Source organism: Myodes glareolus, chromosome 17, assembly GCF_982192425.1.
Source record: "Myodes glareolus chromosome 17, mMyoGla1.1, whole genome shotgun sequence".
NCBI lineage: Eukaryota > Metazoa > Chordata > Mammalia > Rodentia > Cricetidae > Myodes > Myodes glareolus.
Window position 1 is genome coordinate 62212287 of NC_142042.1, and position 14093 is coordinate 62226379.

At 44.4% G+C, this 14093-nt stretch overlaps 1 protein-coding gene across 2 annotated transcripts in view; it reads left to right on the forward strand.

The window, feature by feature from the left end:
- The window catches only part of Gabpb2 (GA binding protein transcription factor subunit beta 2), a 35787-nt gene extending 23891 nt beyond the window's left edge, over nucleotides 1–11896 (forward strand). For both annotated transcript variants that reach the window (XM_048427963.3, XM_048427964.3), the window contains exons 6-8: nucleotides 3143–3328; nucleotides 4740–4870; nucleotides 5009–11896. In XM_048427963.3, the coding sequence (XP_048283920.1) occupies nucleotides 3143–3328; nucleotides 4740–4870; nucleotides 5009–5308 (617 nt within the window). In that variant the 3' untranslated portion in view covers nucleotides 5309–11896. The remainder of the gene's footprint in view (nucleotides 1–3142; nucleotides 3329–4739; nucleotides 4871–5008) is intronic.
- The last annotated feature ends 2197 nt before the right edge of the window (nucleotides 11897–14093 follow it).

Here is a 14093-nt window from a genome sequence, read left to right on the forward strand (position 1 = left end):
ACTTGGTGCTTTCTCTGGGTATGGATCATTGAAGTGTTCAGTGTTTCTGAATTAGGGGCTCATGGGTCTCAACTCCGGCTCCCCTTGCCTCTACCTCCCAAGGACCAGGAATATAGCTGCTTGCTACCATACCCAGTTTATCCTTCTTTTTTGTGAGGTGCGAACTGGTCATTTTCATTGACCTTCCTGTGGATGGGATGGCCATGCTCCACTGAGGCCAAGTTTCTCGTGACTTTCAGTCTGTGACTTCTGTAGAAGAAGAAGCTCAAGTGTGTCAGGGATTGCTTCCCCTGCCAGCGCTTGACCTATGGGTTATTGACCAACCAATGCCGACAGCACTCACAAGTGTAGACTCTCAGGAATGGACCTGGCGCACAGTGGGGAGTCTGTAGTGTGGCTCTTGTTTACGTGTCAGATGGGAAAGGCCACTTCCATGTGGCTTATCTGTTAGACTTTTACCCATTGATTGTTTACTATAATATTTTACTAGTTCACTGTTCAATGTCACCATATTCTTAAGTTATCTATACTAATTTACAGGGTTTTTTTTTTTTCCAAGTTTCATACATTTACCTTGACTTTCAAAATGATGCCTAAAAAAGGGATTCTAAGGTCTTGGGGAAACACAGCATGTCATACACTACAGGAGAGATTCAAGTACTCAGTAACCTGTTAAAACTGGTGATACTGTTTTATCAAACAAACAAACAAAAAGTGTAACACACACACACTCACAAAGGCTAGGATGTAACTCAGGTGTTTGCCTAGCTTTCACAAGTTACAAGGTCCTGGGTTTTTTGTTTGTTTTGTTTTTCTGAGACAGGGTTTCTTGTGTGAAGGCCCTGACCTGCCCTGGAATTCCCTCTGTGGACCAGGCTGACCTTGAACTCATAGAGACCCACCCACCTCTACCTCCAGAGTGCTGGGTTTAAGTCTGTGCCACCACCATCTGGTTCAAGATCCTGGCATGGTAGCTCACACTTGAAATCCCAGCACTTGTGAGATAGATGCAGGAAGATCAAGGATTCAAGATCATCCCCAACTCCACTGTGAATTTAAGGCCTGTAACATGAGGGGGCTTGCTTGTTTGTATTTTCTGTCCCACCCTGTTGCCACAGCTGATTAGCCCCAAAAGAAAATCACGGAGAGTTGTCTATAAGTTATAAAGCTGATTGGCCCATTAGGTCAGGCTACTTATTAGCTTTTGTAGCTTATATTAACCCATTATTCTGATCTATGTTAGCCATGTGGCTCAGTACCTTTTTCAGTGGGGCAGATCACATCCTGCTGCTTCGGTGGTCTGGGTAGGAGTGGGAGAAATCAATTTTCTCCTTCCCAGAATTCTCCTGTTCTCATTGCATCATTTCTACTTCCTGTCTGATTTTCCCACCTATATTTCCTGCCTGGCCAATCAGCATTTATTTAAAACATGATTGACAGAATACAGACAGTTCTCCCGCACCACTTCCCCCTCTTTCTTTCTTTCTTTCTTCCTTTCTTCCTTCCTTCCTTCCTTCCTTCCTTCCTTTCTTTCTTTCTTTCTTTTTTTAACCTCGGAGAACTTTAACCTCGGAGAACTTTAACCTTTAGCCTGTATATATTTTTAACACATCGTAAACCATTTAGAGGTTTTCTTTTTCTTTGAATCTCTCTTTATTGCTTATCTCTCTTTTTTTGACCACATGGGTCTTTAATTTGCTAAGGAATATGGAGAAGTTTTTTGCCACAATTCTATAACGTTTTAAGGTCCTTGCCAGGAAGCAAGCTGCAACAGTGTATCCATAGCTCCATAGTCCGGACCACCTGCTTGAAAGAGTCAGAGTTTTTCCTGGTAGGATGGCCCAGAAAGCTGGCATTTTAAAACAGTAGCTTTTTTACTGCTATGGCTGAAAACTGAAATGCTTTGGGGCTAAACAGCCGTGGGAATCGGGCAAGACAGAAAACCACAAACAAGCCAGCCCCTCCATGTTACAAAGGCCAACCTGGACTACATGAGACCCTGTTCCCTATCCCATTACCCCTAAAAAGTATATATATAGCTTGGGTTTTGTAACATAAGGGGGCCGGCTTGTTTGGATTTCTGTCCTGCCCGGTATCCCACAACCGGCAAATCCCAAAGAGAAATCACACACAGGACTCCATGAGGTTATAAACTGATTGGCCCATTAGGTCAGGCTTCTTGTTAGTCCTTATAACTTACGTTACCCCATTATCCTTATCTATGTTAGCACATGGCTCCGTACCTTTCTCAGCAGGGCAGGTTACATGCTGCCTCTTTAGTGGTCTGCACAGGAGTGGCTGAGGGACCTTCCTCCTCCGTAGCCTTATTCTATTCTCATTGCCCCGCCTCTGCTTCCTGTCTGGTTGACCCGCCTATACTTCCTGCCTGGCCAATCAGCGTTTTATTAAAATACATGATTGACAGAATACAGATTCTCCCGCACCAGGGTTTCTTTGACATGGGGTCTCATGTAGCCCATGCTGGCCTCAGACTCTGTATGTAGCTTGGAACTTGAGATCCTCCTGCCTTTGTCTCCCAGATAGGGTTTATCATGCCCCAACATACCTGGAAAATTTAAGTGCATTCGAACTAGCATTTCAAAATGTTACCGAATAAATATTCGTAGCGCCGAATTCTTTTTGTTATTTGAGAATTGGATCTTTGTTTGTTTTTGTTTTTATTTTTCTGTTTCTTGAGAAGGAATCTCACTATGTAGCCCAGGCTGGCCTGGAAGCCAAGGCAGTTCTCCTACCTCAGGATCCTCAGTGCTGTGATTGCAGTGTACGCTGCCAACTGCCCCGAGGACCTCTTTATTGAACACTGCTAACATCTCAGTGAGGACATTTTTAGAAAATACTGTTCTAGCAGAGCCCCTGTGTTCTTCTCTCCTGACTTGTTATACATTAAAGCTTTTCTGGAAGATTATTGGTTATCCTGTCTTCCTGGACTTTGAAGGCTGAGACTGGCTGAGTTGTCTGGGTATAGAAGACCCTACATCAAAAAAAAAAAAAAAATCATTTATTTCTCAAAAAATTTATTTCTCAAAAATATTTTGAGTAGTTTTTCAAAGAGGATGATGAAACATGTATTCTTATTTTATATATATAAATGACATTTTAAATTCACTTTTGTTATCCCTAGCTAATTTAGAGGAAATCGAAGAAGGAAACTCACTTGACTCATCAATCCAGCAAGTGGTGGGGAGTGGCGGCCAGAGGGTCATCACCATAGTGACTGATGGAGTCCCTCTGAGTAATATCCAAACCTCACTCCCTACTGGAGGCATTGGCCAGCCCTTTATTGTAACTATGCAAGATGGACAACAAGGTAAGTTATATCTAGTAGACATTTACTTATTTAAAGATATTTTATTTATTTATTGGGGGGGGCGGTTGGAGACAGGATTTCTCTATGTAGTTCTATCTGTCTTGGAACTCACACTGTAGACCAGGCTGGCCTCAGACTCACCGAAATCTACCTGCCTCTGCCTCCCGAGTGCTGGGATTAAAGGTGTGTGCTACCACCTTGAGCTGCACTCAAAGTCTTAATGTGTACCTCAGTCTGGCCTCAAACTCACTATGTATCCTGGGGGACACTAAACTCAGAGCAGTCTTCCCACCTTAGTTTCCTGGGCACTGGAATTATAGGTGTGTGCCTCCACCCTCTACTTTATTTATTTGTTTAGAAACCGTATCTCTCATAGCCCAGCTGGCCTCAAAGTCACTTAATAGCCAAAGATGACCTTGAATTCCTGATGCTCTTGCTTCTGCTTCCCAATGGCATAAGCCATTGTGCCAGACTCAAAGTTTTGGCTTCTTTCTCTCTCCTCTCTCTCTCTTTTCCTTTCTTTTTTCTTTCTTTCTTTCTTTTCTTTCTTTTTCTCTCTCTTTCTTTTCTCTCTCTGTGTGTGTGTGTGTGTGTGTGTGTGTGAGAGAGAGAGAGAGAGAGAGAGAGAGAGAGAGAGAGAGAGAGAGATGTCTTGCTTGCTGTGTATCTTTGGCTAACCTGGTACTCACTATGTAGACCAGGGTGGCACAGATGAAGCTGCCCTTCTGCCTTAGCCTCTTGAATACTGACATCACAGGCCTGCACCACCATGTTTGGCTGAAGCCAAAGGTCTTTGTCTTAAGAACCTGATGCCTTCATGGTTTCTGAGCTGCAGTTCTTTCCTTCCTTGGCACTGCTTCTTTCCTGATTTCTTTCTTTGTGACTTTAAGTTACCTTTTGACTTCAAACTCTGTGTTTTGTTTTGTTTTGTTTTGTTTTGTTTTTTTTAATATTTATTCATTTATTATGTATACAATATTCTGTCTGTGTGTATGTCTTCAGGCCAGAAGAGGGCACCAGACGTCATTACAGATGGTTGTGAGCTACCATGTGGTTGCTGGGAATTGAACTCAGGACCTTTGGAAGAGCAGGCAATGCTCTTAACCACTGAGCCATCTCTCCAGCCCCCAAACTCTGTGTTTTGTTGTTTGGGTTTTGTTTTTTGAGACAGGGCTACAGAGAGCTCTGCTGTTAACCAGGCTGAGTTCGAATTCAGAACTCTGCCTGCCTCTACCTCCTGAGCACGGGGACTAAGGACGTGCATCCCCCAACTAAAGAGTCTGAGCTATAAAGAGCTATCACAACAATGTATGGGGGTGGGGAGATGGTTCACTTTTTTCTAGTTAAGGCAAACAAGCCTTCTCTGTATGCTGTGTGCTCATTGTCTCCCATGGGTGTGCTTGGCTTGTAGTTCTAACTGTGCCTGCTGGTCAGGTTACAGAGGAGACAATAATTGAAGAGGAAGAAGAGGAAGAAGAGAAGTTGCCATTGGCAAAGAGACCAAGGATGGCAGAGATAACAAACAGTATTGAGGAAAGCAAGGTAATGTGATTCTTCTCATAAGAGAGAAGGAATGGAAGCCCTGGTGATTGGGGGTGAGGCCCTCTTCATCTTTCTGTCTACAATCTGGATACTATGTTATCAGGAATTCTCACTGTAGTGACGCTGTTTACTCTACAGGAAGGCAGCGAACGAGAGCTACTGCAGCAGCAGCTCCAGGAGGCCAATCGAAGAGCCCAGGAGTACAGACACCAGCTTCTCAAGAAAGAGCAGGAGGCAGAACAGTACCGCCTCAAGCTGGAGGCCATGGCGCGACAGCAGCCCAACGGAGTTGAGTTCACCGTGGTTGAGGAGGTAGCTGAAGTGGATGCTGTAGTGGTGACAGAAGGGGCAGTAGAAGAAAGAGCAGCAGAAGTGATGAAGTCAGGAAGGACCACAGAGCCTCACACGAGTGTTTCCATAGAAACCGCTTCATCTTAACACGCAAAGGCCACAACTTGCACTCATTCGTCTTATTTTTTTTTTCCGATATCGATAACGACCATCGATCGACTGATTGGTCGAGTATCGTCATTGATATCATTGATATCATCAACACCAGGCGGGATTCGAACCCACAACCCCTGGGACTCCTAGCTGCCTGAGCCACGGCTCCGGCTTCTTCGTCTTATTTTTAAGAAGAAAATACAGAGGGCAAGCATTGTGTACAAATTAAGACTGTCTTTAAGAAGGGAACAGTAGCAGGGCTCAGTGCCTGGGCCAGGAAAGCTTTATGTGCAGCTGGAGGCTCAGAGCCACATTAGGGGCATCTAAGGGACCAAAGGACCAGGACCAAATCTCTCAGCTCACGTCCTTGCTTTAAACAGAGTACTGAGCATTGAGGGTTGATTTTTTTTTTTTATAAAAAAAAATTAACTTTATATCAAAAGATTTTAAGATAATACTTGTAATACATATATACCAAGAGCCTTTAATTCCTAAAATTCCTGAGATTTCCAAGTGATTTGAAGTTTGCCTTAGGTTTATGAACTGCTACGGTTGTAGGAAGACTCTTTGCGAGGATGAGGAAGATACCGTACATTCCTTCCTTTCTCTTTCCATTTTTTTTTGGGGGGGGAGTTCAAGATAGGGTTTCTCTCTGTAGTCCTGGATGTCCTGGAACTCACTCTGTAGACCAGGCTGGCCTCAAAACACAGATCCGCCTGCCTCTGCTTCCCGAGTGCTGGGATTAAAGGCCACCACCGCCCGGCCAAAGCTACCATACATTTCTAAGAAAGCAAGCACACGAGCTGCTCCTAGTTAATCCACTGAAAAGGAATCTATGGGCTAGGAATGGTAGTACATACCTGTAATGCCAACGCTCAGGAAACCGAGACAGAGCCAGTGAGCGTGAGGTCAGCAGGAGCTAAAGGGACTCCTTCGGTGAAAGAGGGCCAGATGCCCTTTTCTGGCCTATGTGAACACCCTCACATATACATACAAATAAAAATTAAAAAGTTAAGTAAGTTCGTTAAACGCCAAGGTTCACCCTTCAGGATCATGAGACTACCACAAGATTGAAGCCAAATTGAGCTTCATAGTGAATTACAGTGCAGCCTGGGCTACAATGTGGGGCCTTAATGCAAGAATAGAAAATTAAATCGTGTAGTGGTGCACACCTCTTCCAGCACTCAGGTGATAGAGACAGGTGCATAACTGTGAATCTGAGACCTGCCTAGTCTACAAAGAGAGTTAATGTGATGGCCAGCACTACATACAGAGACCCTATCTCAAAAAAAAAAAAAAAAAAAAGCTGACTTGTGATTGCCAATAAATTGTATGTTCATAGCTTAGATATCAGTTAAAAAAAACAAAAACCAAAATTAAACCAGGCATAGTGTCGCATGCTTGTAATCCCAGCACTTATGAGACTGAGACAGGAGGATCACTGCAAGTTCAAGGTCAGCTTTGACTATTGTAAGATTTTTCTTTAAAAAAGAAACAGAATGGCTAGACTTGGTGACTCTCATCCTTGCACTCGGGAAGCAGAGGCAGGCAGGTCTTTGGGGTTCTAACTAGCCTGGTCCACATAGTGAGTTCCCAGCCAGCCTGGGCTACATAGACCCTAACTAACAATAGCAAAAAATCTGAGGACATTGCATTGCTCAGTGGGATAACATGGTGCTTAGCATGCAAGGAAGTCCTAGGCTCCTCCTTTGGTACTGTATGTACACAACAAAAATGAGGATAAGGAAAGCAAAGAGAAAACCAGTTAACATCAAACTTTTAATGCCAGAAAGAAAATTTACTTATGTGAGGTGGAGTGTGTGTGTAAAGCCTGCGTCCCTCCTGAGACTGGGCGGTCTCAGAATGAGGCTCTGGTCCTGAGATGGAAACTGTGTAAGACTACAATCAGGAGGGTCATCAGAACATCGTTTCTAAACATCTGTTTATATAAATCAAGTTTGAACTTTTAAATTGTATAAATTGGGTTGAATGCTGTGTGTCACGTGGGACATTGGTGCTTTCCTGTAACGCTTATCATCCTATGGCCAGAGAAAGGGGTGTGGTAGAGACGAAGGCCAGCACTGCGCAGGCTTGCTTCTGTGGACTGCGAATGAGTATATTGCTGCTTTTGCTAATGTGGGCCAATAGAACTCTGTGCCTTAAGGTGACAAAGGGGACAGGGGTCACTGCCACAGAGCAGAGAGCCATACAGCCGAGCCCTTGCTGTCTTCCCCTCTCTCTTACTCTGCTCAGACACTTTTTGCAAAGATTTTCAGTGATGGGTTGTTGAGGTGGGATTGGGGCAGGTCTCTGTTATTAACATGAAGTGGTGTTTGTTTGTATAGCTGGGCGCCGTGCTCTTGCCTGTAATCTCAGCATTCAGGAGGCTACAGCAAGAGAGTTGACATGAGTTTGAGGCCAGCCTGAACTACAGTGTAAGAACCTGTCTCAAAAACACGGCAGCTGAGCGTTGAGGCTCATGCTGATAATCCCAGCTCCGAAGGCTGCTGCAGGAGGTTGCCTGGACTCTCAGCATAGTGAGCTCTCTAAGACAGCATGGAGCCACAGAGACACCTGTTATTCCCCCCTCCCCCCCAGACAGGGTTCCTCTGTGTAAACCTGGCTGTCCTGGAACTTACTCTGTAGACCAGGCTGGCCTCAAACTCACAGAGATCTGACTGCGTCTGCCTCTCCAGTGCTGGGATCAGAGGTGTGCACCCTAGCTGAGACACCAGTCTTAAAGAGAAAAGAAAGGGCTGAGACTATAGTTCAGAAAGAACCCTTGCTTGTCATTTTATGAGGTCCTAAGTTCAATCCCTAGGACAGCAAAAAACAATATTTTTAAAAGTTTAAACAGGATGTGATAGTACATGTTGATAATCTCAGAACTGGTAGAGGGAGGCAAGAGATCAGAGGTTGAGGACCATCCTTGATTATTTAACACGTTTGAGGTTAACTTACCCCCCACCCCGTCTCCCCTAAGGGGGAAAGTTACCTGATAGCAGAGGGAAAGGCCACGTAGACTTTTTATTGGAAATTAAAAGAAGCCAGAGTGCACACCTGAATGACTGTTGAGAATACAGTTTCCTAATTAGTGATCATGAAGAAAATGGGTATTTTTAGCCTGGAAAAAGCTTGACAGTTAACATGGTTCTGTTTACCTTGATTAGTGTAATAATTTGTGTGGTGTTCCAGAGGTGTAGATTCATTTTTGGCTCAAAATAGATTGAAAACAGAATTCTCTAACTCAAAATTAACAAACAGAATTGATTGTTAGAGGTTTATAGGCAAAAATAGCTGTTTTCAAATGACTCTTGGCTGCTGGCACCCTGACTAGGTCTGCTCTGTGTGTCTGAGCATCAGAGATTGTTCTAGTGCCTCGAGAGTGTCTGGAAGCATGGTGGAGGAGTCTGTGTGTGGCTAAGGATGGAGCTGTGTCTGCTCCTGCTGTCGCGCTCCTCTGAGATACCTGGGGAATGGGATGCTAGCAGTAAGCTGTTGTGGGTGGCATTTCAGAACCATGGCTAACTAGTTTCCATGAGGGAGGGAGTTTCCATTTAGATGACTTTTGTTTACATTCTTGGAGCATATGTTGACTTTAACTCCCTCCCACCTTTTAAGGGGATGGAGAGTAACTGCAGACTGTCCACGCCTAACCACCTCATTACCTTGGTCGTTACTTTGAGGATGGATCTGCCCTTCTAGTCCTCCCCTCTGAGCAGAGCTTCTACTTTAGGGGAGCCTGCTTCATTGTTCCAAGTTAATTTTGAACATGAGGTCTCCGTTGTTCATCTCAAGAAGGAACTAGGTTTTGCTTTTCAGTTAAACTGTCATGAAGATGAAGGGGTGTGGGAGAAGACTCTTTCAGTTAGTTAAAAATTTAGGTATTGGATAGCCAAGCATGGGACACATGTGAAATCCCAGCCCTGAGAGGCTGAAGCAAGAGGCTCAGGAGTTAGAGGCTACACTGAGCTACATGACGGCACTGTCTCAAAGGAGCACAATAGTAATGGAAGAGGACACCCAAGGTTCTCATCTCCCTTCCACACACAGGCATATACCCCACACGGATGCACAAGGAATTGCGGAGGAGAAATGAAAATATAAGACTATTTCCTGACTTCATGTAGCCTTCTAGCTCAGCCTTTGTAAGTTTGTTGCTTTTTAAAGACAGGGCCTCACTCTGTAGGTTGACTTCAAACTCAGGGCAATCCTCCTGCCTCAGCCTTTTGAGTGCTGGGACTATAAGTGTGAGCTCCACGTTTGGACTGGATCTTCGGGGTGAAGAGGTCCAGCTGATTGCGAAGGCTGGGTATTTGAAAATCAGCAGATGAGCTGTCCAGGGCTGCAGCTCAGTGGAATGCCAGCCTAGGGACTCGGCTCCAGGGCAGCTGCTGTGTGAGTGCTGTGCTGTGCTAATTCAGGGATGTAACCCCACATTTGCATCTGAGTTGTAAGTGTTCCCCCCTCCGAAAAAAAAAAAGAAAAAAAAAATGTTACAACTTCTGTTCTTCCTGCCTTCAGGGAATTTCATGACAAATGTACAAATGTGCCTTCCCTCCATATTCTGCTTCTGTGGGGGTTTATCATTGTAATGCCAAAGCAGAGCCCTCATGCTGGTATAGGAGAGAGTGGCCTGAGGGGGTTTGCTCTGAACTCTGTGCCTTAAAAGATACTCTGTCAGATGTATATGTATTTTTGTATTTTTCCAGATAGAATCTCACTGTGTAGCTCTGACTGACAAGAAACTTGCTATATAGTCCAGGCTAGCCTCAAATTTAGAGACCCACCTGTCTCTGCCTCCTGAGTGCTGGGATTAAAGGTACCTGGCAACAGATAGTTTTTATATCCCTTTTCTGGGTGCATGTGTATTAGTATAAATGTATGTAAATGCATAATGATCTTTCCCAGTTTTCTCTTTGCGGTTCAGCTCTAAATTTTCTGGGATAACCTGGAAGCTTATTAAATACAAAGATAGGGTTTGTTTAATCCCCTTAATCTACTAGGGAGCAGGGAATACGAAAACATTGAATAAGAGAAAATATGAGAGTTGAGGCCTAAGGCGCTGGTTCATGCTCTTGGGGAAGCCAGCGGGTAAATGCAAAGACTCCATGGTCTGTGCATAGCGACCAAAGTGAGCTGCCCTCCGTGACCGGTTGTCTTTTCCTCCTGTTGAAGCTGCCTTGACACTTAGAAAAACCCTCAGAGATGGATGTAGTGAAGCATATATTTAGTCCCAGGACTCAGGAAGCGGAGGCAGGTGGATCTCTGTAAGTTCCAGGCCAGCTTGGGCTACACAGTTAGACCCTGTCTCAAAGGAAAAGCCTCTAGGCTTCTGGACAGGGAAGAGCCCAGGTGAGGGGCTGTGGAACTGAGCTCTGAACCTCTGCTTCCCCAGCTCAGGACCTCACCATGCGAGAAATAACTCATTCTGAGAAAGCTTGTGTGGCTGTCCCCTACGTCAGCCACCTCCAGGGCTGGAAGGGCTGAGGCACATGGTGAACTCCTGTCAGAGTCTGACAATGAGCAGGGGTCACTTTTGTCCCAGTTACTGGAGACCAGCTTTCTCTTCTCTCCTCATGCAGACAGATGTTTCTGTCAAGACCACCAGTATGCACTTTAACTTCTTACCTCCTTTTTGTGTTTTGTTTTGCTTCGAGACAGGGTCTCTCTCTCTCTCTCTCTCTCTCTCTCTCTCTCTCTCTCTCTCTCTCTCTCTCTCTAGCCAGGCTGATCTGGAACTCAATGTGCAACCTAGGCTAGCCTCAGACTCACGGCAGTCTGATGTCATAGTCTCTCATGCCCTGGGCTTACAGATGTGTCACCGTGACAGACTGGCTCTAACCCCGTTGGAGTCACGCTCTGTTTCCTTTACTAACAGGAAAGATGTGCGTTAGATTTAATAGCCTTGAGCCTCTGATGCTCTCCTTTTGAAGACTTTAACCTCTCTGGGGCTGGGGGAGGAAGATAGTCCTAAACTCTGCAGTAGTAAGTTGATTTGTTACAGTCATGAAATTGTGACCTCTGTGTCTTTCCTGTCCCCCTCCCCACTACTTCTGTCTCTTCCATTCCTCGGCTCTCATCTTAGGAAGGCTTTGCCAGGCCCTGGAATGTAATTAATTAGTTGATCACCTCTAATCTGAGGGGCTCCTCTTTTCTTTCCTCCTCCCCCACCACGTTTTGCTCTGAGGTGATTTGTTTCTGCGAATTAACTAGGTTATACTTTCTATCTGTGTCCCCACTTGGTTTCTGCTGTCTTGCGATGTCAACTGTTACAGTAGCAGCTCCACTCCCTGGCCTTGCCCAATGTATCCTCTGCCAAGGCCACTTAGAGGCGGATGCCCAGGAATCTTTACAGTGTCCTCTTGTTCTTCAAGTTGTCTGGCAGCTTTGTGTACAGAAAAATTGTAGAAAACTTAAATAAAAGTTTCTTTTTTATTTAGGATAAAATAGTTCCATTCTAATGAGCAAGCTTGTGTGTACATGTGTGTGAATGAGCATTTATGTACATATACCTATGCAGATCTATATTATATATACAGTTTTTTACTATCATTTAAATAAAGACATTTCTTAATAAAATGTTAGTGTTGTTGAAGTTTTCGGTAAAGAATGTTTCTGCTGTCTCTGTTACAGTGAACCAGTCAAACTAAAGTTAAGGTGTGTGCGCAGTCCCAGCGCCTAGATCTCACCTCAGTGTCTTTATTTTCTTTTATTTTGAGACAGGGTTCCTTTTTTTCCTTTTTTTTTTTCTTTTTTTTTTTTTTCCTTTTTGGTGTTTTGAGACAAGGTTTCTCTGTCCTGAAACTTGCTCTGTAGACCAGGCTGGCCATTGTAACATGAGGGCTGGGCTCATTGAGGTTTCTGTCTCACCCGGTCCCCCAGCCGTTTAGTTCCAGAGAAAATCACACAGAGAATCTACATTAGATATAAACTGATTGTCCCATTAGCTCAGTCTACTTGTTAGCTCTTGTAGCTTATATCAACCCATTGTTCTTATCCATGTTAGCCGCATGACTCAGTACCCTTCTCAGTGGGGCAGCTCACATTTTGCTTCTTTGGTGATCTGGGCAGGACTCCGGGGAATGGGCTTCTTCCCAGAATTCCCCTGTTCTCATCGCTCCACCTCTACTTCCTGTCTGGTTGACCCACCTATACTTCCTGCCTGGCCAATCAGCATTTATTTAAAACATGATTGACAGAATACAGACAATTCTCCCACATCAATCCTCCCCCTTTTGTTTTAAACAAAGGAAAATATCCATAGTCCATTTTTTGGGAATGTGGGCGTAGTATTCCAGGCTACTCCAGCTGGTTGGGGACACTGATAATCTTATGGGGACCTAAAGAAAATTTTGAATTATGATCAAGTCCTTACTGGAGTATCCTGTGAGTCTTGATCATCTCAGGCAGCAGTCTTGAATCTGTTCTGGATGTAGAACTCAGACATCTGGGCCATCTGTTCCTACCAGAAATTTCTCAGATGGTCTTCCTTGATCAAACCTGAGTTTTCTTAACTCAGAATGAATCCACAGCTTCTCATTTCCTGTGGAAACAAAAGAAAAATCTCTTCTCCAAAGTGACATACCTTTTAGCTTCAGTTTTGAAGTCAAGGTATTTTCAAAATACCTATCTTGGATTAATTCTGCAGCATTTATAAGCAAATACCTTTTAACAGCTGTTGCTCCTTCCTCAGCATTCAAACAATTCAAAGAGAGCACAGTAATATACAGTATCCAGATTCTCTGTGTACTTTTCATCTTTATGTGTCTTTATTTTGACCTCTATTTCTTTTATTTTTACTTTTAACTTTTGGCTTTTTGAGACAGGTTCTCTGTGTATCTTTGTCCTGGAACTCCCTCTGTAGGCCAGGCTGTCCTTGAACTCACAGAGATCTTCCTTTCTCTGCCTCCCCAGTGCTAGGATTAAAGATGTGTGCTACCACACCTTGAACTCACAGAGATCTCTCTGCCTCTGGCTCTGCCTCCCAAACGATTAACAGAATACAGACAATTCTCCCACACCAGGCCATGAACTCAGAGATCCACCTGCCTCTGCCTCATGGGTGCTGGGATTAAAGATATGCACCACCACCCTGTCATTCCGTTTCTTTCTTTGGTGTGTAAGGAGTACCAGGCTGAAGGTGGCTGAGTAAGAAGGGTGGAGGATATGAACAAGACCAAACATAAACAGTGTTGCTGCCTCCTCAGGACCGTCAGCTGTGTCTTGTGAAAGACCATTCCAGCTGGGCTTACTGACAGCTTATGTCCCCTGCACAGGGTTCTCACCTGATGGCCACAGCTCCTTACCACCTGTTGTAGCTGCATGTAGCCTTAACTGCATGGCCGAGGGAGGGGCGTGCTGGATAAAGGCTTTCAGGTGCAGCCTGCTGTGGGAAGAGCATACCCTTTTAAGTAACCTCTCACCTGTGCTCTTTAAGGAAACCCACTGATTCTCAGAGTGAACTTTGGAGGAATCCTACCTCAGTTTGTTGGTTTGTCATGGGGACCTTAAGAAGAAGGGTAGACACCATTTATGTCTCCCTCTGGGAAGAAATTTCAGAAACATGCAGTGGAAGCTCACATTTGTAATCCCAGTACTCATACTGTGAGATAGGAAGTGGAGCCAGAAGAATCCCAGAAAGCTTGAGGGCCTCCTAATCTGGCCACTGCAAACAAGAAGCCCACAATTGAGCTGTGGTACACATGCACCCATACACACATGCAAGCATAAACATACAAAAGTTTTTTTAATTTTTATGTGCATTGGTATTTACCTG